Below are 25,912 nucleotides of genomic sequence, written 5' to 3' on the forward strand. Positions count from 1 at the left end.
GAGGAATCGGTCAAGCCGTTTCGGAGGAGTATGGCAACGAAAACTGTGACACGAGAATTTTATATATATAGATATTCGAGAGTATAATATAGGTATGCATGTGTGTCAAATGTATGGTAGTGTGTGCAATGTATTTATAATTTATATATTAAATGTACTTTTTATGCATTTTAACATATTTTTATTCCATTATTTAGCCTTTCGTCTGTGAGAGTGCCAAATTTTATACTACTCAGTTATCGCAATTTTCTTTATAGTTCTTAACTATTTCATATATTAAGGAGTACTCTTCCATCTTCATATGTTAATATGAAAGAGTTAGATTATTTTTTATTTTAATAACGTTCAAGTTATTTCACATAAAGATAAGCAAAATTAATAGTGATGGGTTTAGACTTTAGAGTAATTTAAAACGTCTCAAAACCGAATGGTGCACTGGGACAATTAGTAAATAATATAGAATGAAGATTATAAGAATTAACCGTTTTTTTTGCGCATTTCGTTTGATGTCAAGAAGATATTGAGTTCAATACCATAAAAAGGATCTCGTAGAATTGTATGAATCATCATCTACATTTTTTTAAACTGACCGGAAATCTCGGAACTTATCTATCAGACAACAACTTCGCATACAATAGCATGCATATAATAATGCTGCAAGCGCTAACGCCTAGATAACACGTCTTAATAACAAACGCATGGACTAATTTCTATATAAATTCCTAAAAATGCAATAATAGTAACAACCATGGCCTAACCACCGACCACAAACAGTTGCGCGCCTAACCCGGCCGTTGCATACCGATGTATCGGCATTCCGCTAAGCTCCCACGCCCCTCGCCCCTCGCGCGCCGCCCCCCCGCCCGCGCCCCGCGCCCGCCCCGCCCCCGCCGCTCCGGAAATACCTGCGCCGGCGCAGCGCCATGCAAAGCCTATCTAGGGTGAATGCACTTGAGGGTCGTTCGGTTAAATTTAATAGGTTGTATCATTTGGCATTTTATGACTCGCTGATGTGATTTTTTTGAACGATATAGTTATAAATTTTTAAATGTGGTGGATAGACGCGGAGTTGTTTTGTTTTAGATTTGTTCCTTTTATTCATAAATAGATAAACATAAAACTATGATACTAATGTTTTAGGTGTGTTCATTTCTACAAAAATCACATGAGCTTTTTGTTGTTAAGTCTTATATATCGAACTACCGAAAGCTTTCAAATAGCGTAATATATATTTCAGCCAAGCTTAATTTACACAAGCATAATAGAACACATTGTTACATAAAACTTTAATTTAAAACGCTAGATTAAATCTTAGTGACAAAACAGTACAGTCTATATAATACTAGGGGGATGGGCGGAGATAACATCGAAACAAAAAGACACCTAGTAATTAGAGCCTGCACTATAATGAATAACACTTATATTATTTCACGCATGGCGATCTAGGCATGGCATTCAATGCCCTAGTGCACTAAAGGCATTGTCACCAGGTGCATTGTCTTTTTATTCATAATTAATAAATAACCGTGGGGTTGAAATTTTTCCTCCACACTACAAGTATTCTAATAAGTATTACATACTCCGGAGACTTACGTAAGTGTCATAGTTATTTGAAAAATGTCCACTTTATTATGTTAATAATACCTTTGCAAATAGATATAAAAAAACACTAGAATGTTCAAATAACACTAATGGTTCCGCATTTCCGAGTTTCATATCTGATAATTTATCAAATTAACGACGTTTCGAACGACACGTTAGGGGATTTAAAAGTTTAATAATTAATTAATGCATAGTTGCAAAGACATGGTGAATGTTTATTAGTTTTATAATCGATTTTTAATCTTACTGCTATGTCCCATGATGCGAAAGTTTGGCGCAAGAATGTTGGTTTCTCTTTCACGCAAATACGGCTGCGGGCAGAATCTAAAAAACGTTTCGCATTCATTAACAAAATACGCGATACTCCATTCTGATGTATGATTTTTTATCTCTTCAACGCTTGAGGAAACCAAACCCTACTAACCACTGAGCCGGAATCGTTTCCGTTCTTATTAAAAAGGGTCAATTTAAATGGTGTGGACGAACCAACACAAAATCCAAAGACGCAATACTAGAATTCCGCCAGCATCAAAGACATCAACTGCATGGACGACTCTCAATATAATTGGTTCTGCATGACTCCGTACTTCCCACTAATGCAGGAACTTCAATCTAATCTTCGATAGTAGAACTGCATTGTCCAATTTCTCGGAAGTTTCGCTCGTTGTTGGTCCGTTCACATCCATTTTGCTTTTAATAAAGTTCCCTGACCCGAAGCAAACATGACGAAATTTCTTCGAATTTTCTACTTTTTTTCAATTTATCTTGTCTGAAAGTCAATTGGGTACGTTAAAAGAGATTAATCGAAACGTCTCTGGGTTCGAAATGTTTCCTTTAATTTATTTATTTATTTAATGATATAGCTATTTTAATTGCATAGCACAATATGGGAACTGACAACAAACAACCAGAAAAAAAATCCTTGATTAAAACGTAGTGTAGTAGTATGTTGGATATCAAGATTCCTGTTTTATCCCAAGGGAGCATTTAGTCGAGATAAAAAGTATCCTATCACCCAAGTCAGCTCATACATTGTCTGTATACCAAATTTCATCAAAATCGGTTGAACAGTTTCAGGTTGATTGAAAGACAAACATCAATACAAACAAACTTTGACATTTATAATATTAGTGTGAAGTGAGATAATCACACATCTTTAATTCTAGCTCACTTGGTTGCAACGTAAAATTTTAATACATTTCAGAAAAACAAATCACATTTACGTAGTACAGAATGACAAAGCTTTATCAGCTATGGCTATACATACTACGCATTGCTGTGACATCCATATTTGTTATCTGTGGCTGGTCTTAGATTGAGGATCCCTTAAGATGCAATTTACCCGTCAGTATATAGAAATTAGAAGAAAAACTCGCACACGAAACAATTGCAAACGCATTGTATTGAGAAGTCAATGACATTATGTTAGTCGTAGACGAAAATCCTAAACGGGTGGACCATTTGGAGTTCAGTTAGTTTTAATTGTAAGTCTTATAGTTCGAGACGGTTCACATCTATGTAAAAAGGATGACAGACTGTAAATAAATGACACTGTGTATCTGTGGCCGTTATAGCTCTGAAACTATTTTTTTTAAAGCCATGTTCTGTGCGGTTGGTTAAACCCAATAATACGTTTGATGAGAATCGGTCAAAGGTAGCGGCTGCCACAAAATATGGGCGTGAAATGAAAGCGCTCGACTGGTTAAATCTTACTACACATTACGTCAAATTTCATATTCAAGATGACCGATAAAAGTTCGCCTTTATCCTTCTATGTATGAAAAAGTCAAGGTCTCAACTATCTATGTATATCTATGGATATACATTCAATCGCGATCAACAGTTCTGGTATGGAAAGTTACAGGCATCGTAGTATCATACATACAAATAAAAAATGGGTCTTACAGTAACGTTTTTATAAAAACTTCTTTGTGTGAAAGTATTAAACCAATAAATATCATTGAAACTTGTCCCATGTGCTTGTCTGTCGGCTGTGGGAACCCTGGGTCAACCCAGGCATGGCCGGGGCAAGTATCCATTTCACAATATAAGTACAGTTACAATATGGACAAGTTCCAAAGTATAATTCTTAATTTATTTGACTTGTAAGTTTATAAAACTTTACGTTTTCAATGTTAAAATAAATTCAGTAACTATGACAATTTAAAAAAGTCTTCAATATATTCAATATTAAACTGCATTTTTAAGGCTAAGTACTTAATACATTGTTAATAATCATTTTTAACAAAAAACTTTACCTCCTTCAATTTGTTACAACTCGACAAAATTTAAACTAAATAAAAAGAGGATAATCATAGTTATGAGGTGACAAACGCAAAAAAATAGTTGAATTGAAAACCTCACTTATTTGAAGTCGGTTAAAGATATTACACAGCACGCGTCGAACCAATGCAACTAAGTGAACGCAGTTAGACATTTACCAGTGTTGCTAGAAAGCAATTATAAATTCGATATCGGAAATCAATTCATTACATTATGGACCTTACACCCATATGATAAGGATTATCGAATATATCTTACTTTCACTGATCCAGTTTCCTAGGTGGCAGATTGAGTATCGTACCTGCCTGCTACGTTACGAAAGCTCTAACCGATAAAATTACTAACAGAATTAAATACATTTATATCCTTACAAATACCGTATGTAGTTGGGTTGAGCGTTATGATTTTAGAAATTAAAAACTTTTTAACGGATTTTAAACGTGATTTATTCATTATATTATTAACCCGACGTTTCGAACACTTTACAGTGAACGTGGTCACGGGGAGACTCTCCGTCTACTATAAATGTATAATACTCGCGTAAAATCAAACACAAGAAAATACTATAGGAAATGTTGTCAAGTACCAGCAAACCCTGGATAGAAGCTAATAGCTAAATATAAGACGTCGTTTCACCCAAATTGGTTCAGTATTATTTGTATGAAAGAGCAGGGCATCCCTAACAATCTTTAAAGCGACGTTCCCAAAAATGGGTGGGTTTTTCATCTATTGGCGCAATTCTTTGAAGTGGTACTTTTTTCTCCAAGGCCATGGGTTACCTTTTTGTTGAAAAAAAGTTATATATTTAAAGAATACATATTATTTAGTAGAGCCTACATCATATAATTTACTGACTGGTATTTTGTTATTGTATATCATTGTAAAATTAAGATACATATTATATAAAATAATTGTTATTAATACATACACAGTTTACATATTACATGAAACATTAAAAAATAATTTATTCGTGATTATTTATCATAAACGTTTACTACAACACTACTACGTACTACACTAAGCAGACGTAAATGTGATTAATTATGTAATTATAAAAATACAATTAAATGTTTTGTAACTCAACATTTAATTACAATTGTTTTTTTAATCTCCTTGTTTTCAAAATAAACCAATATATGTTCAAATCATAATCCATGACAGAACAAGCTTATTGCCTATTAAATCGTTACGAGAATCTTGTATTTCATAAATGTTTATCATAACCATCAAACAATAAGAATTGTTCGCAAGTACGCCGCACAAAAAAGCAACAATTAACGTTATTTTTTCCTCATTTTCATACTCGCGGCCAAAAATAAAAACATAATTATGACGATTCATTTAAATAAGGTTTTATGAATGGAGCGGGTGTTATTTAGCAAATTGTAACCTCGCCCGGGTTCGTCGACCTTTTGACGGGCCGCCATGCGCGCTGGCGACGCGCGGGAAACCCGAACTCCGCCGATTGCTACGCTTTAATTCTCGCGGCTTCAGTATTCAGAGAACGGATCGGCCTAATGACTGGCTGCTTGTATCCACTAATCATAGACAAATTAGCATCGCATCTCGGTGCTCGCGTTGTCTCTCCGCTTCGGGGGAGGCAATCAACTAGGCGTGTACGAAGGGCCATAATTTTTGACGCACATTCCGGCCGGTTCTTGTGAATTTCGAGACACGTAAACCTGTAATTACGCAGCTAAATATTTATTCACGAGGGGCATTATGGGCGAGCCGTGATTAAAATTCATAGTATAGTGGCGGCGCCATGTGTAGATTCCGACTTGTATTTGAATAATCGTCGCATTTCATAGATATCCTTAGTTGTAAACATATAAATCATAGCGGCTCAATTTATTCTATGGTCGCAGAGGCTTTTCCAAGAACGTGACGCTCATAATAAGCTTTAATCTAATTGATACAAAAATTTACACTTCACTAGAGCAGTTTAAAAACTACTGAATGGATTAAAATGAAACTTTACAATAATATAGATTATACATAAGAATAACGCATGAGCTATATCAATATTCGCTATTGCCCGTGGGTTCATCCGCGGGTGATACCGCACAGCACAGCCAGTTTTAAATATATCAGATAAAGTTGAAAGACTTAAGAACTAATTCATAAGAATAATTTCCAGCATCTCTATTTAGTCATTTTTAATTTGTTTTTTGTTATACACCGCTTTTTTAATTAAGATTGTTAGTAAAGAACCAAATTAAGGTATCCGAAATTTTGTATAACTGTATTATGGCTACATCTAGAAAGTTATTTAAAGAAAATTAACTTTAACAAATAATTGATAAAATATATTTGAATGTGTAAAACATGTTTTAAAATATATTGTTTTGTATTGTGGAACAAAAAATAAGTTCTACGTACAACATGCTAATCGCAAATTTTATTCACATATACATTTCTGTTCAGTTCAAAGTTACGGTGGATCAAAGAAACTCAACCACATTCCGGTATAAACGATTAATTACTTACTCGTTTTCTGTATAGTCGCGCTTTGTATGAATACTTACAAAATATCTTTAACTAATACTAATTCAAACAAATCTATATTTCCAATCACAAATAATAATCAGGTAAATGTGGTTCAGATTAACACTTTTACCGAAAACTTTTTGATAATTCTTAAGCTCACTTAAACATCTATTCAATATACTCTCAATGAATATTCAAAACTTTCAATAAATAATAATTTTCTTTACAGTCGGAGAGTTAGTCAAATTAAGATTTACGAAGAAATCATTCTTCAAAAATACTTTCAAATTTTTCTCAAACTAATTTATTTCAATTGAAAATAAGCTTTTGAAAACTTTCCATTCTTACAACGACTATTGTAATTTCGTGGAAATATTTTAATTTGTCATAAATATTAATAAAGTACACATAAATTCCAAGTAATACCGATATATAAGGGGCATTCTACAAACGACTTTCCCCAAAATTTAGAAGAGACAAAAACTTCCATATGCCGTAACTTTTTGTCCCACCGATCATTGAATTACCCGATTAGGTCTAACGAAGATTTTGAATAAGCCCCAGCAGTCCCCAATTATACCCTTGCACTAAGTGGCCGTGAGATATCTAGGCCTATATATCTAGTCTATAATTGATTTAGTCCCAAAGCTGATTCGATTATCCCATCCATTCAACGGTAAATTTCAATCAATTCGTATAATGCCAACAATTACGCGAAAATTAGCGATAGAAATATCTAAAAGCGAAACGGAGAAAGGAATGGTTTCCTTCTAATTTTATAAGTGGGATTGGCGAGGGTGAATTGTATTTAATGATGATATATATCGATAGATGTGTGTTTGTCGTTTTCAAACAAAAACGTAAAAAATTCGCCCCTTATATTTTCCAGGATCAGGAATCGAACCCTAGCCCCTTATGATTGCAAGCTCCATAATCAATTGTTATCACATAACCATATTCGCTGTGAGCATTTGAAATCAACCAACTGAATAACATTATAATAAGGAATATGAACAATAAGTTTCTATTACAAGGTCATCAACGTATCTACCTAAAACCATACACCTATCTCCAATATTTTCGAGGGCATCAGTCTTTAAATGTTCCAGCCACATAGCATCGAGTTCAGTACAACCGCTGGGCCACGTCCAATGCGTCACCAACCATTAAATCTCTATACGTGTGCTGGCCCCGCAGGCGTTCACCCCCACCCTGGACGGTCTTCTAAGTAATGAAGTCGTAAAAACTCCCCAGGCCCGCGGTCATCCCTAAATTGCATTTGAAAGAATGTGTCAGTGGCTTTTGTTCGAATTTTTATATACTCAAGTAATATACCAGAGCCTACACAACGTTTACTGTAAAAATAATTGAAAATCCGATTGTACATTTACCATACGAGTTCTAGTTTAAATGAACAATTTTTCCTGTTTCGTTTTGTCTACTTAAAAGAACCTTCACCATTAGTAAGGAAAAGGAATCTATACTAATATTATAAAGCTGAAGAGTTTGTTTGTTTGTTTGCACGCACTAATCTCAGGAACTACTGGTCCGATTCAAAAAATTCTTTCAGTATTAGATAGCCCATTTATTGAGGAAGGCTATAGGCTATGTATGTACCACGGGCGAAGCCGGGGCGGACCGAAACTTCTATCAATTCATCAACCGAGAATTCTTGCTAACAAGAATCTACTTAGAAAGATAAAAAAACTATAATTTAAATGAGTAAAACTGAGTTTTATGCTCAAGCTACCTAGCTACGCAAATAACAAGAAAAAAAGGCCTAGTGGATTATTACTGTTACTTATATTAAGAATATGCTCGACGTCCCCTCTCGGCTTAACTTGGAATAAAAGAAAATGGCGCATGTCACTTAGACAATGTAGACTTCTACAGCACTGACACAATAATTTTATCAGTTTGTAAAAACACCACGTGCCGAAAAACGTCTTGTTTCTACTTATCAGAGTACTTAAAAATCGATTAAAAAAAGTGCCACGTAACAGCACGTAGATTATTATGGGCTATTAAAAAAAATTATAGACGAACATAATCTAAAGTGCTTTCTTACCAGCCATACTTCCGGTACAATATATAAATGCGGTTGCGCGCTAGGGTTGCCAGCCCTGTAGCATCAACCTAAGCCACAGATAATAATATAATTTTACGTGATTTATTCTACAACGCTCCATTATAGATAAAGTTTAATGAATAAAATAGTATTAAATACATGAACATGGTAATATGAAGTAATTATAAAATTTTCAATCACAAAGTCGTTGTAATCTTAATACTTAATAAAATAAAAACATAACATAATCAATGAAACATTAGCACTAAAACCTTTTTTTACCACTTCCTGTCCTCACTCACTCGATACCTATTAGGTCACATTGCACGTGGTACCTACGAAATATCTCGTTAAATGTAGCCCGAATAATGACTAACGAAATATTAATTACCTAACATCTCCTCTGTCCAATGGTCAACCAAATATAAAATTTTCATTAAGAAACTGTACACAGGAGTCAGCACCTTGTCATACAATTGACAGATGCAAAGTTGTTGCTCCACACGGGTACACAGGGAACCCGGCTTAAAAGAAGTATGCATATGCTTTTCCAGGAAAAAAATCTGTGTACTTACAAAATCAATTAGTTTGCTGGAAAGAGACAGACAAACATAACAACTTTATCGGTACGTTACACCTACATTCGAAATTAGATAATTAATAGCGTTTATTCTGCACTATTTAATAACATAGGATTATATACAAGGAACATTTCATCACTTTAATAGTTAAGATTTTTTAATGTTAGATCGAAACCTGCCATGATACATGAACATTTTGAAACGGAGACGCGGCAACCCTATCGCAAGTACTCAACGCTAGACAGGATATAATGCGGGCTAAACAGGAAATTGATTACTGGAAAAAAAAACAACACCGATTTGAGTCTAGCCTCTCCCATGGTCAACCAGCCCGTCGAACTCTTTTAGGCATTCCATATTATATTGGAAAGTTGTCATCGCAGTTCCTAACAAATATTTGAACAAAATGTAGCATTTTTCTTTTTTTTTTTCCGAAAGCATCCACTTGATGGATTGAATTTTCAAAAAAAAAAATTAATGAACAAATTTATTTTTAAGTTTAAAATTTTTTATATGTGTACCGTGTAAAATTTCTTATAAGTAGTTTTAGTTAAAAATTATTTATTGATTTGTCCTCTAGCTATTAGAAGTATTAGATAGAGAGGAACATAAGAAAGATTCTCACGAATCGTGTAATATTAACATACAAAATACAATAATAACTGTTTGATAAGTACAGCGACATATATAATATATATTTATAACTACACATTCACACGTTACATAAGCAATTGTAATGATAAAATACATCAAAGGCATCCGGAATTAAAACTAGCTACGTAACTTGCTTATTTGTTCATACAAACACAACCCTAGTTCACACTTGCGCTAGCCGAGGGTTGCCAACCTGAACATTATATAAAAATATAATTTTCGTGTAAAATCACTTTGTAAAAGATTAATAATTCGGTGAAAAATATGTAACTTGATCCGAATTAATTTACGTTTAAGATATAATATAGTCAGAAATTTTGGTTTATTGAGGCGAAAATATCATTTTAACTCCATATTTAATTTTATTTATTGGAGGATGAACGCAGTATCTTCATAATATATAAGTAGAACGTCAGTTGTATTGACTTACTGCCTGCGTTATTATAATAGTATTTGAAAAATTATATAATATACTCAAGTAAATAAAAAACAAATCACTTTGTAATCAAAATTAACAAATAACAAACTCTGTTTCCCATACAAATGTGTTCATGCTACAATTCCCATTATCGCCTTATCTTTTCCAATTTGCCCATATGTTCTTCCAGACAAGTATCAATCACTCGCAACAATAGTGACAAATTTTCCTAACCTCACTGGCACAATACAAAAAATCCAATAGGAAATCAATCAATGCCCACACAGTGAACTATAATTCATCCATTGACAACCCTACGCAAATTACAGCCCTCATTGTGAACGAATCGATCATTCCACGCCCTTGAACCCTAGAAAAATTATATTAAAAACAACCCTCTAGGCTAGAACTAACAAGCAAAGTCAAGGTTCCCCTCCCCTAGCTTGTGCAAATGCAATAAAATTATTTATTGCTAGTGCAAGGCCATTACTCTATTAGAGGTCAAGTTTATCGTATTTATTATGTGCAAAAATAGTGAAATTGTGTGAATAACATTAGGGTAATAGGAGTCATCTAACTGCACAATAGGCCAATAGGTTCCTCCTTATTCTAGTAAGGGTATATGCTGCATTCTGTATATTTAGACTTTAGATTGATTCAGAGGGCTGCATAAAATGTATCACCGCGGTAAAAAAGGCTATGTCTCTCTCTAACTATCTTCAGACACAAAAATCATAAAATCCTTCCATTGCATCGTGAAAGAACAAACAAACACGCTTTCGCATACATAATACTAGCTATTGCTCGCAGCTTCGCACGCGTTAATTCAGAGTAGTTTAATAGATGTTATTAAATATATAAACCTTCCTCTTCAATCACTCTATCTATTAAAAAAAAAACCTCCTCAAAATCCGTAACGTAGTTTTAAAGATTTGAGCATACAAAGGGACATAAGGGAGAGAAAGCGACGTTGTTTTATACTGTGTATTGATAACTAAGGCATGTGCGCAAGCACAGATTCCTATTTCACCATTCTCAAAGAACGATGGGGCGGGAGACCGACACGAACGCAGAGGGCGCAGACACGTGCTCCGAGGCTCTGAGGCATTCAGGCACAGTCTGTTCCCTCACTCAGAGAAGAAAATTACGTTTACCGAACCTTCTCGCGCCAACCACTACACCAGCGACACAAACTTGACGCATTTAACATAAGTTCCCAACGACATCCATAACAGCCTATATTAGTTTGATATCCGTGTTTTGCTGTTAACTTCAGCTATTACGGGAAGCCGGGGAAAGTTGGGAAAAACTTTGTACAGCGCCATTAACTCAGATTATAGATATTATAACTTGCCAAGAGCTAAACGTATTTGTGATAAAAATGTACTTTTCGATAATAATTTGTTTAACGGCTGTTAAACTTTACGTTTCTGGCAAATGTAATACAAAACAGTTATTTTTAACAAAAATTAAAACCGCCTTTAGATTATTACAATCAGAACGAACTTTATATAGGACCACATGGCAACTTTCGTATAAAAAAAGAATCATAATAATCGGTTCACCCACTAAAAAGTTGTGAGGTAACAAACGCAAAAATACAGTCGAATTGATAACCTCCATTTTTGAAGTCGGTTAAAATAATTTATTTTATTTGTTAGTGTTACGTTACAAACATACAAATATACAAAAGTTTCCTCTGTATAATACTAGTGTAGATAGAAGCATAGATCATACAGCGTCGCCTACAAAGCGACGCGTCACCAAAGCATCGCATACAATCCCCGAGCCGGCTATCTACGCAGCGAGCGTCATGGTACCTACAACTGAGGCCCAAAGAATTTTACGATCGCCTTTATTTATAGATATGTATTAATAAATCTTACACGCTCGCTGCTTAAACAAAAACAGATACGGTTTTGTTTACCATTCGTATTACCCAATCACTACATTAGGTTACGTACTGAGTGTAGGTATGTTGATAGGTATTCGTTTCAACCGACTTTAAAAAAAAAGGTGTAGGTATTTGGGTTTGTTTCATCAGAATTTTCGAATGGGTGAAACGATTTTGATGATTCATTTTTTATTTGAGTGGGTGATTTAGTCTTTTTTTAATAATTATTAATAATACTAAACCGTCCGTTATGTATTCATACATATTGCTAAACATATATATGATAAGAGGGCGTCAACGTGTATGTACTACCACCAGTAACCACTTAACCGAATTTGAAACTGTTTTGAACCACTACGTTTATTAATATTATTTTCCGGGACGTTAACAAGGCAGAGTCTACTATACTTATTAATTTATTAATGCGACTGGCTGAAGTAAACCTGTGTAAATAATAAAATATTTTATTAAGATTTGTGACAAAATGAATAATTTCCATGGTTAACATGGACACTTCAACAAGAAATAAAAGATTTTTCAAGATTTAATGTAATTCAATGTGTTATTTTATTGTTATAAATAAAAATACACTTATTTCTGATTACTTATAGAAACAGCTATCAAATCATTACAATCAGGCGTATTCAGCAGATAATTATTTCATAAACACCATAGATATTTGATATTTTTATATATGCTACCTACCATTAAGTTAATAAATTGATGTTTGTTAGACGAAGACTTACGATGCTATATATGCCTCTATGTATCTAAGGTTGTCTGGAAGAAAAAGCTCTCTTTACAAATAGCTTTACTTTTCCTCTTTTATAAAAAAAACATTTCACAAAGGTTTCTATATACAAAATATCATCCAGCGAGAAGACCCTGGTAGCAAGGTTTGTATCCTAATAAATAATGTCTTACAAAATACATAAGGGATATCCTCTTAGACTTCTAGCGAGGGCAAAGGCATCCCCCGTCCAATATAACCTTTTGGGATCACTGACGACAGCTGTTTCCAAACTTTATTATTGCACGTTATTTCACCACATTTTGATATAACGAAAGCCCTGTGAAATATTACAGCGCTAGGCGTTTACACGCGGCGTCGCTTGCACTGCACCATTCATATTACAAGACAATTTCACGTCCTTATTATTTTTTATAGTTTAAAATAGTTCTACAATTAGAGTATATTACTCTGAGTTACCTTTCGTTTATTTTTTGTATTTAATTATTATAATTGAAGTAGTAAATAACCTTTCAAAGATGTTTTAAATAATTTACATGTAAAGGTTTACTAAGCATCAATAACAAATCAAACGCACCTTAAATAATATAAAGCTGAAGTGTTTGTCCGTATGACCGTTTTACTTCACGCATTACTGTACCGTATTCAAAAATTATTTCACCGAACACACAGTACCATCTTACCTATATAACAAATATGAATTTGTAACTACTTCACGCGAAAACAACATATCGTATCTGTATTAAATTTTGAACAGAGATAGACTATAGTCTGGATAAGCACGCATGCTACTTTTTACGCGTACCACGCGAGTGCCGTCGCGTGTTACAGCTATACATGTACCACGGGCGACCCGGCGCGGATCCACAAACACTACACTCCATCCAGGACGATCTTACATTCCCGATATTATATGTACGTATACGTACGAAGACATACGGATGAATCTATCATCGGGACTCCGCAAACCTTAACCGAGCACGACATTCATTAATGAACTCCACACACCACGCGTTACAAACACACAAACGCAAAACAAACGTACTGTAAAACAAATTAACCTTGTAATAACTCGCATTACGCGAGCCGTGTGTACATTGTGAACGTTTTTGCGATAGTAAATCATATTTTCACGAGCGCATCAATCAAAACAAGCTAACTCGGTTACTGTCGATTCTAACTGCCGCTGTGTTTTTACCACTTCCGCAACTTATTGACAAATCAATATTGCACACAATAACGTTATACAAAGGTTTTATCACTACATAGTATAAAACAAGGTCGCTTTCTCTGTCCCTATGTCCGTCCCTATGTGTGCTTAAATATGTAAGCTACGCAACGGATTTTTAATTTCATACAGATACTATATGCTGTTTTCGCATGAAAGAGTAACAAACATCCATATATCCATCCATACAACTTTTGCGTTCATAGTATTAGTAGAATGTTAATTATACGAATCCTCGACTTAATAAAAAACGTTTAAAAGAAATGAATTATCTATTCTAATGACAATCGGTACAAAGCAGTAAAAAAACGTAAGTAAACGTACTACAATGTACACACGTTCTCAATATAAATATATACATGGGTAAAGTTGATTTTCCAACCAAATACTTTCCAATACGAGAACCACCAACGTTGCTATGAATCAGACTAAAATATTTACACGGTAAGAGCTAAAAATTGTATTAATTCAAGAAATCAGTATGAAACATCACCATCGACCCACTACGAGTTAAAGTAGACAGGTGTACGTCCCTCCCGAGAGCGCCTCATTAGCCGCCACCGAACTAACGACCTTCGGCTGCCGGCGTAGCGTCTGAATTCCATCGACCCGCCGGATCACGCTACAGTAGTGCGTACCATAAAAAAAAATCTTCATTAAACTTCGTGACGTTGCGCAAAGATTACGCAACGGAGACTCGGCGTTCAATGAATACGTTTTTTATTTACTCACAGCACCGACGGTGCCGATTTATTAGCAATTGTAGCGATTTTGGACTTGAAACCGGTTGTTTGGTGAGGCCGATATCAGCCTAATAGAGCTCGGAGAAGCCGGATTCGTTACTTGTATATATAGCATGGATAAGTACGTGTTTATAAACGCTTCTGTTGTTAAATATACTTCTATTAACATGCTTTTTTTTCCCAAATTTCAAATAGATCTACCGTGTTCCAGGTTGATGATGCGAATCGATCTGTCACATCTGCGTCCAGCCAACTCTTTGGGCGCACAAAGTTGTCTGGGGCCCTACCGCCCGCCGCGTCTAAACACCGCCAACAGCCACGTTGATAACGTTGTTTTGAAATTATAATTTATTGGCTTTAAACTACGATTTAACTAACGTTCATATTGTTTTGTATACATGTGTTATACACTAGATTTCGGCACGACGACTTTTCCCGTGATATTAAAGGAAAAGATGGACAGACCGTCTGGAGGTTCAAGTCCTTTACAATACTAAGCCAAACGAACATAAAAAATACAAGCAAAGACAAGTATCGATCTACCCGCACTCTAAATACTGACCCATTGGTACAGTCAGTCAAGAACAAGGAAGGACAAGTAAGTGACAATTTGGAGTAGGCTCGCACCGATTCCCACGTCGGCGAGGGGAAGGGCCGTCCGACCAGATCCGATTATCCGGTCCCGACAGCTGCCTAGTGATTAGACGTTATCGATTATCGACGTTCGTTAGTGATGAGCTCCGAACAGAAATTAAGATACAACCCTATAAATGTGTTGGACCTTAAAAATATAATGCCCAACACAATTTAAGTTAGTATAAAGATATATAGATAATATATAGTTAAAGATAAAATATATAGTTATATATATAGTTAAGTATAAAGATATATATATAGTTGTATAAAGAATCGGTGATATATAAAGAGGCAGAAACAAAACAACAAAAAACAACAGTAAATTACAATTTTGCCTGGGAAATGGACACTAGTTCTAGAGAGTCAATATTTTCGACGAAAACTAATTTTTTCACCAAACAGCAATAACAACTCACAACAGATAATATCACCGATAAAAATCCCACTAAAATCAGTTCATCCTCACTATACCTATAAAGGAACACTCAGATACACACAAACACTATAAATAATAATACTTAACTGAACTTTCTTCAGTGATTAGAGAAGTTTTATTGGCTCGCCAATCAAATATCTATACAGAGAATCGATCATAAAATATTTTATTTAGATATAAAATCGTGGTTATACTGCATTTGAATGAGTTACCACTCCAACATTACACTTTTACGAGATGTCGTTCAGCACTTCAGTCCTATTTATAAGTATCCTAGTACATAATAATGCTTAATAGTACTTAATAATAGGTAACGTCATATCAAAGCAAATCGTTAAAAATTAAATAAACATCTGACTGGGTTTTATTAAATACCAGGCTTCAAAAAAAATAAAAATTTATTGAATTCACAACAATGATCTGCCTTCTCCACTAGAATATTACCTGCATCTCAGAATCAAAATATGGGTAACCTTGAAAGCTTTCTGTCTAGCAGGATAAATTATGAATATTGTAATTGTGTGACAATGCTTGTCAGTAGTAACTAGTTAAGTTATAAATATTCGTCAGTAGGAATTAGTGGAAGTTATAAGTAGTTTTTTAGTAGACCGGAAATTGAGAAAAACTGATTTCTATGTACCTCACCCACTCCCACATCCCCCTTTGGTCGATTTTATTCGATCGTGATTAAATATCAATCCAACAGTGATAGGAACTTGGACTGTAGCATTATTTTTCTTTTATCTGTGTGTTGTATCGTGTACGAGTGTAAAATAAAATATGGCCTAATTACTATATGAATTTAGTTCAAAGTATATTTCTTCTTATAATAATAGCCGTCGACCAGAACCACTTGAATAAATTAAAAATCACATTAATGTGTACACAGTCTTACAAACGATATTTTGTGTGAAAGTCAACAATTGAATACAAAACTTCAAAAATTGCATTTGTTATTCTCAACTACTTAAGTATTCCAAATAAACGAAGAATAATAAAAAAAACTAAGTAAAATGTTCACTTCATCGATTATAATTATTACGAACTTCCTGAGACTCCATCTCCCAACTTACAACAGGCCATCCGCCGATCACGGTACACCACCGGTACACCACCATCGATCCTCGCGCATCCCTAATCCCTATCGACAGATAGGAAACGCGAGCGTGCTGGGCCGACCTTGGAGCCCATAATACACGAAACTCGTTCGTATAATTCAATGAACCACACAAATATACCTGATTTGAATTTCGCCATTATTAATTTACGGTCGCATTTCATCGTGCTTAGTGATTGCGTCTCTTTCCAACCGGCTAAGCGCGAACCGGCCTCAAGGACGGTTCCTTAGTCTCTGGCGTAGACTCTTAAGTTTTAAATTTGGTATCTCTTACAGTGGGTACTTGTAGAGATATCAATATATAATCCTGTCCCCTAATATTTTTATAGAATACTAGCTGCGCCCCGCGGTTTCACCCGCGTAAGTCCGTATCCCGTAGAAATATCGGAATAAAAGGTTGCCTATATGTTATTCCAGTAGTCCAGCTGTGTACGTACCAAATTTCATTGCAATCGGTTGAGTAGTTTTTGCGTGAAAGAGCAACAAACACACACATCCTTACAAACTTTCGCATTTATAATATTAGTAGGATTAGTAGGAAGTACTAATGGTGGAGTGAGAGGTGTTTATTATTTAGATATTCAGAAACGTATATATAATATGATCTATTTGTGATTCGATCGACCGGTTTTCGTAAAGTTGTTATCTTGATTTGCTTTTAACTTCTTAGCTATTTTTAATGGAGGGAGGAACGGTAGCCTTGAAGGTCTCCCGGGATCATGACTAACGTAGTAACGACAGGATATCAACTTAGGCAACTAGTAGTATTCTACTTTCATAGATTTATTCCATTATACACTGAATAGAAGCAGAACTTTAGTAGCAACAAATACGAGGCAAATTAGACGGATCTGTAAATCTAAACTTATTAATATAAAGCTGAATAGTTTGTTTGTTTGAACGTGTTGAATATCGGATTCAAAAATTCCGATTGGTATGTGCGCAACCCTTGAATCCTATAGAGTATAGGCTATATATATGTAACATGGGCAAACTCGGGGCGTAACGATACGTCAATAATAAAGAAAAACGTATAAAAATTCAATAACCCAAGCCAAACGAAACAATAATCCATTCTAAATGCTCGTTACCAGCTGGAAATACTGTATTTTATTGCTGTAAATATTTTTATTCAGTAACCGAAGTCGTAAAATATTCTGGTTTTGTTTTATCAATCGGTTCTAAGATCTCAACAGAAATAATACATTTTCTTTGAGCAACCACAGAGTTCCTTGTTGGGTCTCTCACAGACGGTTTTGATATTAGATCTTAATTCACAGTCTTCATATTTTATAGTTCGATGTACATTGCTTCTTTATTTCAATGTGTAGAAAGAGAAAGAAAGAAGAAAGCGAAAGCGAACAAAAGTTTCTATGCATTCGAAAACGTCATGTTATCTAGACATCACGGATTAGAATTCGGTATCGAAACCCAGATAAGTGACAATGCATGTCATCCATCCGAAGGGAAACGCCATGTCCCCTTGCGAGGTTTGGGACGTTTGCAATACGCGTCTGTTTCTCTGATCGATTTTCTTTACGAACAAGAAGGTTAGCCCGAATCGATCTTTTTTGTCCTCCACCGGGAATCGACACCAGGACTGCAAAATTACAACGCTCATACACTTATCACCCCACAAATGACGCAGACATTGACCATTCCATCTAACCATATTCATACGAATGCGCATTTAACTCTGCCCTATACCCCAGAAGGGGTCGCGGGACTTAAATTATAAGCATTTTCGTTTCCCTTTGACCCTGGTCAATAGCAGTGTAATAGGGCCGGGGGTGAAGAGCTTGAGGAAGGTCAGGTACCGCGACCTGGCTTCAGTGGGCGTGGCTACAGTGCAAGCGAGATTATATTCAGTAAAGTGGAAGCGATTTTTATACTTACCTATTGATTACATTATATAGGTACTCTTTATTGTACAAAACTAATATAGAGAAACGGTTTTAGTTATGAACAATATTCATAAAACACTACATAGAAATTTCAATAAACAGTTTAAATTATTAAGTTAGCATTTCTTTTATATTCTGTAAATAGACACAAATATTTCGACTTTAATTCGAATATTTTAAAAATAAAAAAGCATACCTACATCGTATTATGAAATTTAAAAAGAAACTCAACTAGAAGCGTGTGAACTCTCATTTTATCACCCCCCTTTATCTTTTTGATTAAAAAAATACTACAGCACTCATTGTTGTCTGTACTTTAACGTTATATTTTTTTTTTAATTAGCAATAACAGCATAAAATCAAGTTAGTTATTATTATTGAAATGTAACTTAAATATATCCAAATCAGTAGATAAATTAATATCTAATAGACTTGATTCTAGTAACTAGTCACTAAATTTGTGTTAATGTGTTTTGTCCATTGCCGAAAGGTTGCCTCGTTTTAGCTATAGCATTTGCACTAATTATCTACATGATATAATCCAGTTATTATTAACTCAGTTAACAACTTACAACAAACAATTGATGTCCCGGAGTAACAAATTCTTCAACTACAATCGGCTAACAATACTCTGTTTGCGCAGTCGTGCAAACGCTGTAACTCCGGCCACCAGCACTCACGATCCCTTCCTGAGGGTCCCAAAACAACCCGTTTGTGCCCCGAATTGCGCACACAATAATGGCTAAGTTGTCTAACCACGTTTTAATGTCCATGTGAGTTCTAAATTTATGAATTGTTAAGGTTATTGAGACCATAGAGTCTAAATTATTATTAAAGAGTCTATACCTAACTGAATATTATTACTTGGATGGATATAGGAGAGTCATGCTTTCAGGTTTAATGTAGAGAACCTATGTAGCATGTAGGCTCAACTACGTAGTGAAGGATTCCATCCTTTCATTATGGATACCGCGCCTATTAGAAGTCTTTCTTCATAATTAAAACAGCTGAGGAATGGAATTCCATCCCTACCAGGCATTTTCCTGAGTCATACACCTGGTCCTCTCAAAGCCACTGTGAATAGGCAGACCTACACCTAAGTAGATCACATCGCCACTACCCATGATCCCATCGAGCGGGATCGTAGTCTACCTACCGATAATATTAAAAAAATAACACACAGGCTAGGAAAAATAAGACGATATCTATGAAATAAGTATACCCATTCAACTGGCCATGAATGATGTTACATGCATAGAAAGTTTTAGTTCATATCAATTGAGAATTATTTAAAAAAAACTACTTAACCGTTCAACGTAATAGTTAAACAACATCACTACAGAATCGACAAATCTGACAACAAAGCGATATAGATTTAAGAGCACGATTCTTACTCGTTTCGTACTTCCCGGAACAATTAAAGCACACTTCATTAATCCTAATAGCTAAAGAAACAAATCACAATAGTGCTGTATTAAATGTTCATATTTCAGATTCCTAGAAGTGTTTTATTAATCGAGCGTATATCGCAGCAGCTATTCCCATCCATTCCAATTATTGAAATTCTGTTTACACGTGAAAGAGTCATCCATACATCCATCCATCTATACTTTCGTGTTTATAATAATAGTAGGACATAAATAAAGTGAAATTACATATGGTACAAGCGTTAAGTACCGGTGAAGTATTGAATATTTTTTATTAATTATGGTACGGTTGAAGCGATTTAGACATTATATTTAGATATAAATGGTAACATACTACATGTTGCTCTTTCACGCAAAAACTACTGAACCGATTGCAATGAAATTTAGTACGCAGATAGCTGAACAACTGGAATAACATATAGGTAACTTTTTATCCCGATATTCCTACGGGATGCGGACTTATGCGGGTGAAACCGAGGGGCGCACCTAGTATGTTATAAGAGTATGTGAATATTTGGTAATTTCGCTCAATAGTGAATATATATAATAATAAACGTCATGGAAGCGAGATTTACGAGCCTCGGTCGTTACGACGCTGCAAATGACTCTGGCAAGTTCCTAACAAGGCCTCATCACTCAAATCATTTCTATACTATTATGACAATTTCAAATATCAAGTTGGCTTCACGCCCAGCCCGGGAAACCAAATGATACAATATTTATTTATAAATAATAGAAAACTAAATGTTGACTCAGCAGTTTATGATCCTAACGAAAACTTCGTATCGTATTTTTTGTAATCTGTGGTTCAACGAAATTGTTTTATCTGTATGAAATTTTCCATTTATCAGCCCGCAGTACATACTTTTATGAAATACCATTATTAACTTAAAAAAGTCACCACCTGGGATTGTCCATACTGGTCGGAGTCAGGGCGCGCGAACTAGTCTGTAAAGCACTTAAACAAATGTGTGTATGTGTAACTGTATGGCATAATATAAACGATTAAATTATTTTATGATAAAACGCATAAATAACAAGCATAGACTAATATCAAAACGAATTTATTTTATTTTTTATTATTTTATAAAAATATAGCATTTATAAAATTTCTTGTTCTACATTCGATAGTTTCTCTCATTGTTTGATATAATGAAGTGTAATTTAATTATTTACAGGTTTATTGTATTAAAATAACCATTTTCACTTGTGTTTAATTTGCGAAAAACTATTTTTAGCACAATGGTTGCATTAATCTTACGTGTAGTCTGCTTTTATTTTTATAATTGCATTTATAATGAGAAGTAAATAGCAGATATCGCAAAAAAATTGTTTAAAATTAAAACAAGTTGGACTCTCCAATAAAAATAGTGCGTCATTTTTGTAGCGAACATGATTGTCATAATATACTAAATCGACATACATTATATCTTCTATATATATATATTTAAAAATGAATCATCAAATATTTTATTAAGCGTAAATCTCACGATGGGCTCGACAAATTCGGATAACTCTTTTGTTGAGGCACAAAAGAAGGTTCGTATTGAGAGAAAAATACGAGAGAAACTGGGGCGGACCGCTAGTTCTTAAATAAAATACTACTTAGCAGTGATTAGGTCACTTTTTTAAGAATTTCCTGAATTATTTTATTCAGGAAAAGTCACCGGCCACTAAATTCTAAAATAGGAAAAATTTGATATCAAACAAAACAAGAATCACATCAATCGATAGAAATCCCACAGAGTTAAGCCATAGGAAAAAGGCGAATTGAGAACCTCCCTCGTTATTGAAATGTCGGTTGACTTTTACAAATTCCGCTTAGAATTTAGCCGGTCAGCCGTTTCAATGATCACCAGAGAGTAAGCAAGACAGCTAATCCCTCAATCATAAACTACGCAGCAAAGTTCGCAAATAACACTACGTACTGACTGTACCACCGACTAGGGAACTCCTCACAAACAGTCGGAAGCCCCCAATGACCTTGGCAACTCGCGAATGTCAAGGGTGGCTCCACGCGGGGGTGTCTGCGGAATCGATGACAGGAAATATCGGATCCGATGTTTTGTGGAACGCATTCGTTACGCAATAGAAAGTACGATTGATACTAAATATTACATACTTACAGATTGAAGAATGCTATCCCACTTTTAATATCTATATATCCTATCTGACCCGGCAAAATCTATTCTACATTTAGAAGACTGAAAACAGATGATGGCCGATTTTTAAACCTACCTGATATGCACAAAAAATTTCACAATAATCGGTTCAGCGTTTCGGAGGAGTATAGTAACTAGCATAGTGGCACGAAATTTTTATACATAAGTACATATAGATATATTTGAATGAATCTCAGGAACTATTCGACCGATGTCAAAAATTATTCCACATACGTGATCCCTGAGTGCTATAGGATAAAAATATATGTACCACGGTCGAAGCAGGGACGGACCGCTAGTTTATTATAACTCCAACTTTTCTCCTTGACCGTGTGTTTGTACGAGAAAGCTCTTATCATAGAATCCCTATAGTTACTTTACTTTCTTTATTGATATTATAAAAGCGAAAATAGGTATATGGAGGCTAGAGGCACGGCACGATCCGCGTAGTCAAAGGGTTAAGGATATTCCCGTGGGTATGAGATATTTCATCGCGATAAAAAGTAGCCTATATCGCTCTAGCCTGTCTCCGTTGCGGCGTGGACGTAAGACGCATCGCATTCATAATATTAGTAAGGAAGTATGGATAAGCACGAGTAGGTACATAGGTATTATGAACATGGTTATGGAGTAATGAACGAACTTTTTAAATTTTGTCCACTTGTGGATATCAAGCTAAGTATCTACCAGGAGTCAAACGGAGGAATCCCTGCCTCGCATTCACAACCGTTGGACACGATGGTATCTAATGGAGTAATTATCAGATTAAATTATAATTTAATCTATGTTAATGTTAGCTCGACCAAGATAACTTTGGACCCAATTCTAGAGAAAAATCCTAAATCGCTGCTAATTTTATAAACCGATTTGGTTGAAATTCGGCACATAGGTAGTATGAAACCGGATAAAACATATGGAATAGCTATTCTTACGGAAATCTTCCAGGAACGGAAACTATGCGTGTGAAACTCTGGGACTAGCTTTCTTCCAACCTCTGCATTCGCAGGCGAAGCAGCGCGTGGAATGCTAGTAAAATGTAATCCATCTGTATTTGTAGAAGGATGTAACCTACTCACCTACTGGTATATAATTCCATAGAGAAAAGATACTAAAATAGTAGAATCTGTGACGTGTCTATGGGATCCTTTATGGAATTTACTTTTATTCATTACGTTCGAATAATCAAATCCCCTTTAACATCACTTTTACAAATTTTCGTAGCGTTTTAGTAAACAAATACAGGTATATTTGATATATTCATTCAATACAAAGGTATCTTGTTTGTTAAATGGCAAGGGATTAGATGCCCGGGGCCAAAGAAAAAGTAAATTCCCTTTTCCCCTTAGTGGGGTGTGCCAGATGTCTATCTTCGGATTCATCGGATCCCTACGAAAATTGATTGTGTATCATACTAGCTCTTGCTCACGGCTCTGCTCGCAAAACGATAATTATTTTAAGCTCATCTTTTATCGAAGTGGCTTTAAACCAGCCTGAAAAAAGGAGGATCCTCGTTACAGTCACATCAATATTAATGGGTAAATCTAGAGACTTTTTGACAGACATAATCCGAAGTTTCCTTAGTTCTCCAAATTATTCTGGCATTATGTTTTATCCATTGGGAAATCTAAACCTTAAGCCTGACTGTCACAGCAAACATTATTTGAGGCATCAACTAAAGATAAACACAAATTAGGAAATATTTATGTAATAAATAAATGAACTGTATTATAAGTTTAATGCTTTTAAGTATGTTGTTCTTAATTAAATTCCATTTTTAAATAATTAATAATTTTATTAATCTGATTAGAAAAGTTTATAAGTGTCTATGTCAATAATAATTTTAGTAAGAGTATTTTGGCGCCAAGCCTTATTAATTTTTGTTCTGTACAAAGTAATATTAATTGAGGGATTTAAGGCACAGTAAAGCATAAATGCCTTAGAATATATTACATACACTCCGTATAATTATATAAAGTTGTTATATCGGCTCTAGCAAAGCTCTCGCACAAGTTACAAGCTATTTGATACAGTTACATAAACAACTTATTATAGGGAACAATAACTCATTCAACAAATAGTTTCGCCGTTAACGGAGACCATATTAGCGAAAACAAATACGTTCTACAATTTATTGGCAATAAAAGCAAGGTGACCGAGTTACATCTCCCCTAAAATAACAACAATTTCGTAAAATTTATCGCGCAATTCGAATCAAATATCATTTATAACTGTAATTTACTTAATTCAGACGATATTCGTATCTTAATTTTCTATCTGCGTAACATCTAGACACGATGAATAAGATTTATTATCATTTAATTCGTGCCTTTGATCGACACAAATACCTCTATAGCGCTACAAATTTGTAGCGAAATGAAGTTATTACGATAGCAATCCACAAATACGCCATAATTACATATTCACCTGTACAAAACTCACGTTTTCCAAACATACCTACTATTGTCTTGGAGAATTAACAATTTGTTCGGTCGATTAAAAACAAAAATTCACGTAGAAATGTTGTCTTACCGTTACAAATTGCGTAATAGTCTGGGAACGTTTTTATTCAAGTATTTTCCATGTTTAGCGTCGACAGACGGAAAAACAAGTGTCGCGAATGTGTGCGTGCTTATATATTTTATAGTATTCAATCTCATGAATTCTCAACTAGCGAGTAGTCGACTCCACTCGACCCGTGACTCCAAGGACACCCTAATTCATGTTTTGATTGCGTTACATTTTAATTTTATACCTATAGACTTGTTTCATTGAATATGTATGTGTTCGAATGTTTGACTAATGTTTCAATTAATGCGTTTATTTTGAATCTCGTTCGATATCTTTACCAGTTATGTTGTCGCTTGCGCTGCGGAAGGCCGGCCGCTGCATCGGCCGCACTGCAGGACTTACTTGGCTGCAAGGTATGTATACAGGCTTTCGGCTAAGCCGGTGTATGACCTGAAGACGCAAACAAGGTAGGCGCATGCGTCCAGCGCCGTAAACACTGCCCGGGCTACCACGTGGTATACGCAATAACAATTAAACACAACCCACCGTCGACGGCAGCCGCGATCACACCCAACACCAACACTTGTAGTAATATGAGCGCCATAAAAACAAAATCATTTGCACTAAACACGATTTCGTCAAAGCGGGCTGCGTGGACACGAACGGCGCAGCCCGCTGTCTGCGGCGCACTGACGCGGTCCCGCGGCTAGGCGTGTGTGCGCGCTAGTCGATGAACGTAGTCGAACCCGACTATCGACTCTACAATTTATGACCGCTACACATCAAATATCGCTCTATCATGCAGTCTTAGTAAATTCTTATTTAAATAGAGTTATAGAGTCTGTGAGAGAATACGAATATAATTTCGACTAGTCTAAATTCAGTTAAATAAAAAAATGTATTCCTAACTGTATTTAATTTCGTCAAACAAATTCTACAGTTAACGTCTTACTTTAACATGTTTCAAAATTATGTTGTATAAATTGTATATTTCAATATGCTATTTATTA

General features: G+C 35.0%; 1 protein-coding gene across 4 annotated transcripts in view; it reads right to left on the reverse strand.

Annotated features, from left to right (window-relative positions):
- Positions 1–25,587, reverse strand: part of LOC119836083 (protogenin A-like) — an 81,250-nt gene extending 55,663 nt beyond the window's left edge. For all 4 annotated transcript variants that reach the window (XR_005288080.1, XM_038361324.1, XM_038361333.1 and 1 more), the window contains exon 1: positions 25,449–25,587. Coding sequence is in view for 3 of the 4 variants with exons in the window: in XM_038361324.1 (XP_038217252.1) it covers positions 25,449–25,506 (58 nt within the window). In the remaining variant the exon portion in view is untranslated. The remainder of the gene's footprint in view (positions 1–25,448) is intronic.
- Between the last annotated feature and the right edge of the window lie 325 nt (positions 25,588–25,912).

The sequence above is a fragment of the Zerene cesonia genome, chromosome 3 (genome assembly GCF_012273895.1).
Source record: "Zerene cesonia ecotype Mississippi chromosome 3, Zerene_cesonia_1.1, whole genome shotgun sequence".
In the NCBI taxonomy this organism is placed as follows: Eukaryota; Metazoa; Arthropoda; class Insecta; order Lepidoptera; family Pieridae; genus Zerene; species Zerene cesonia.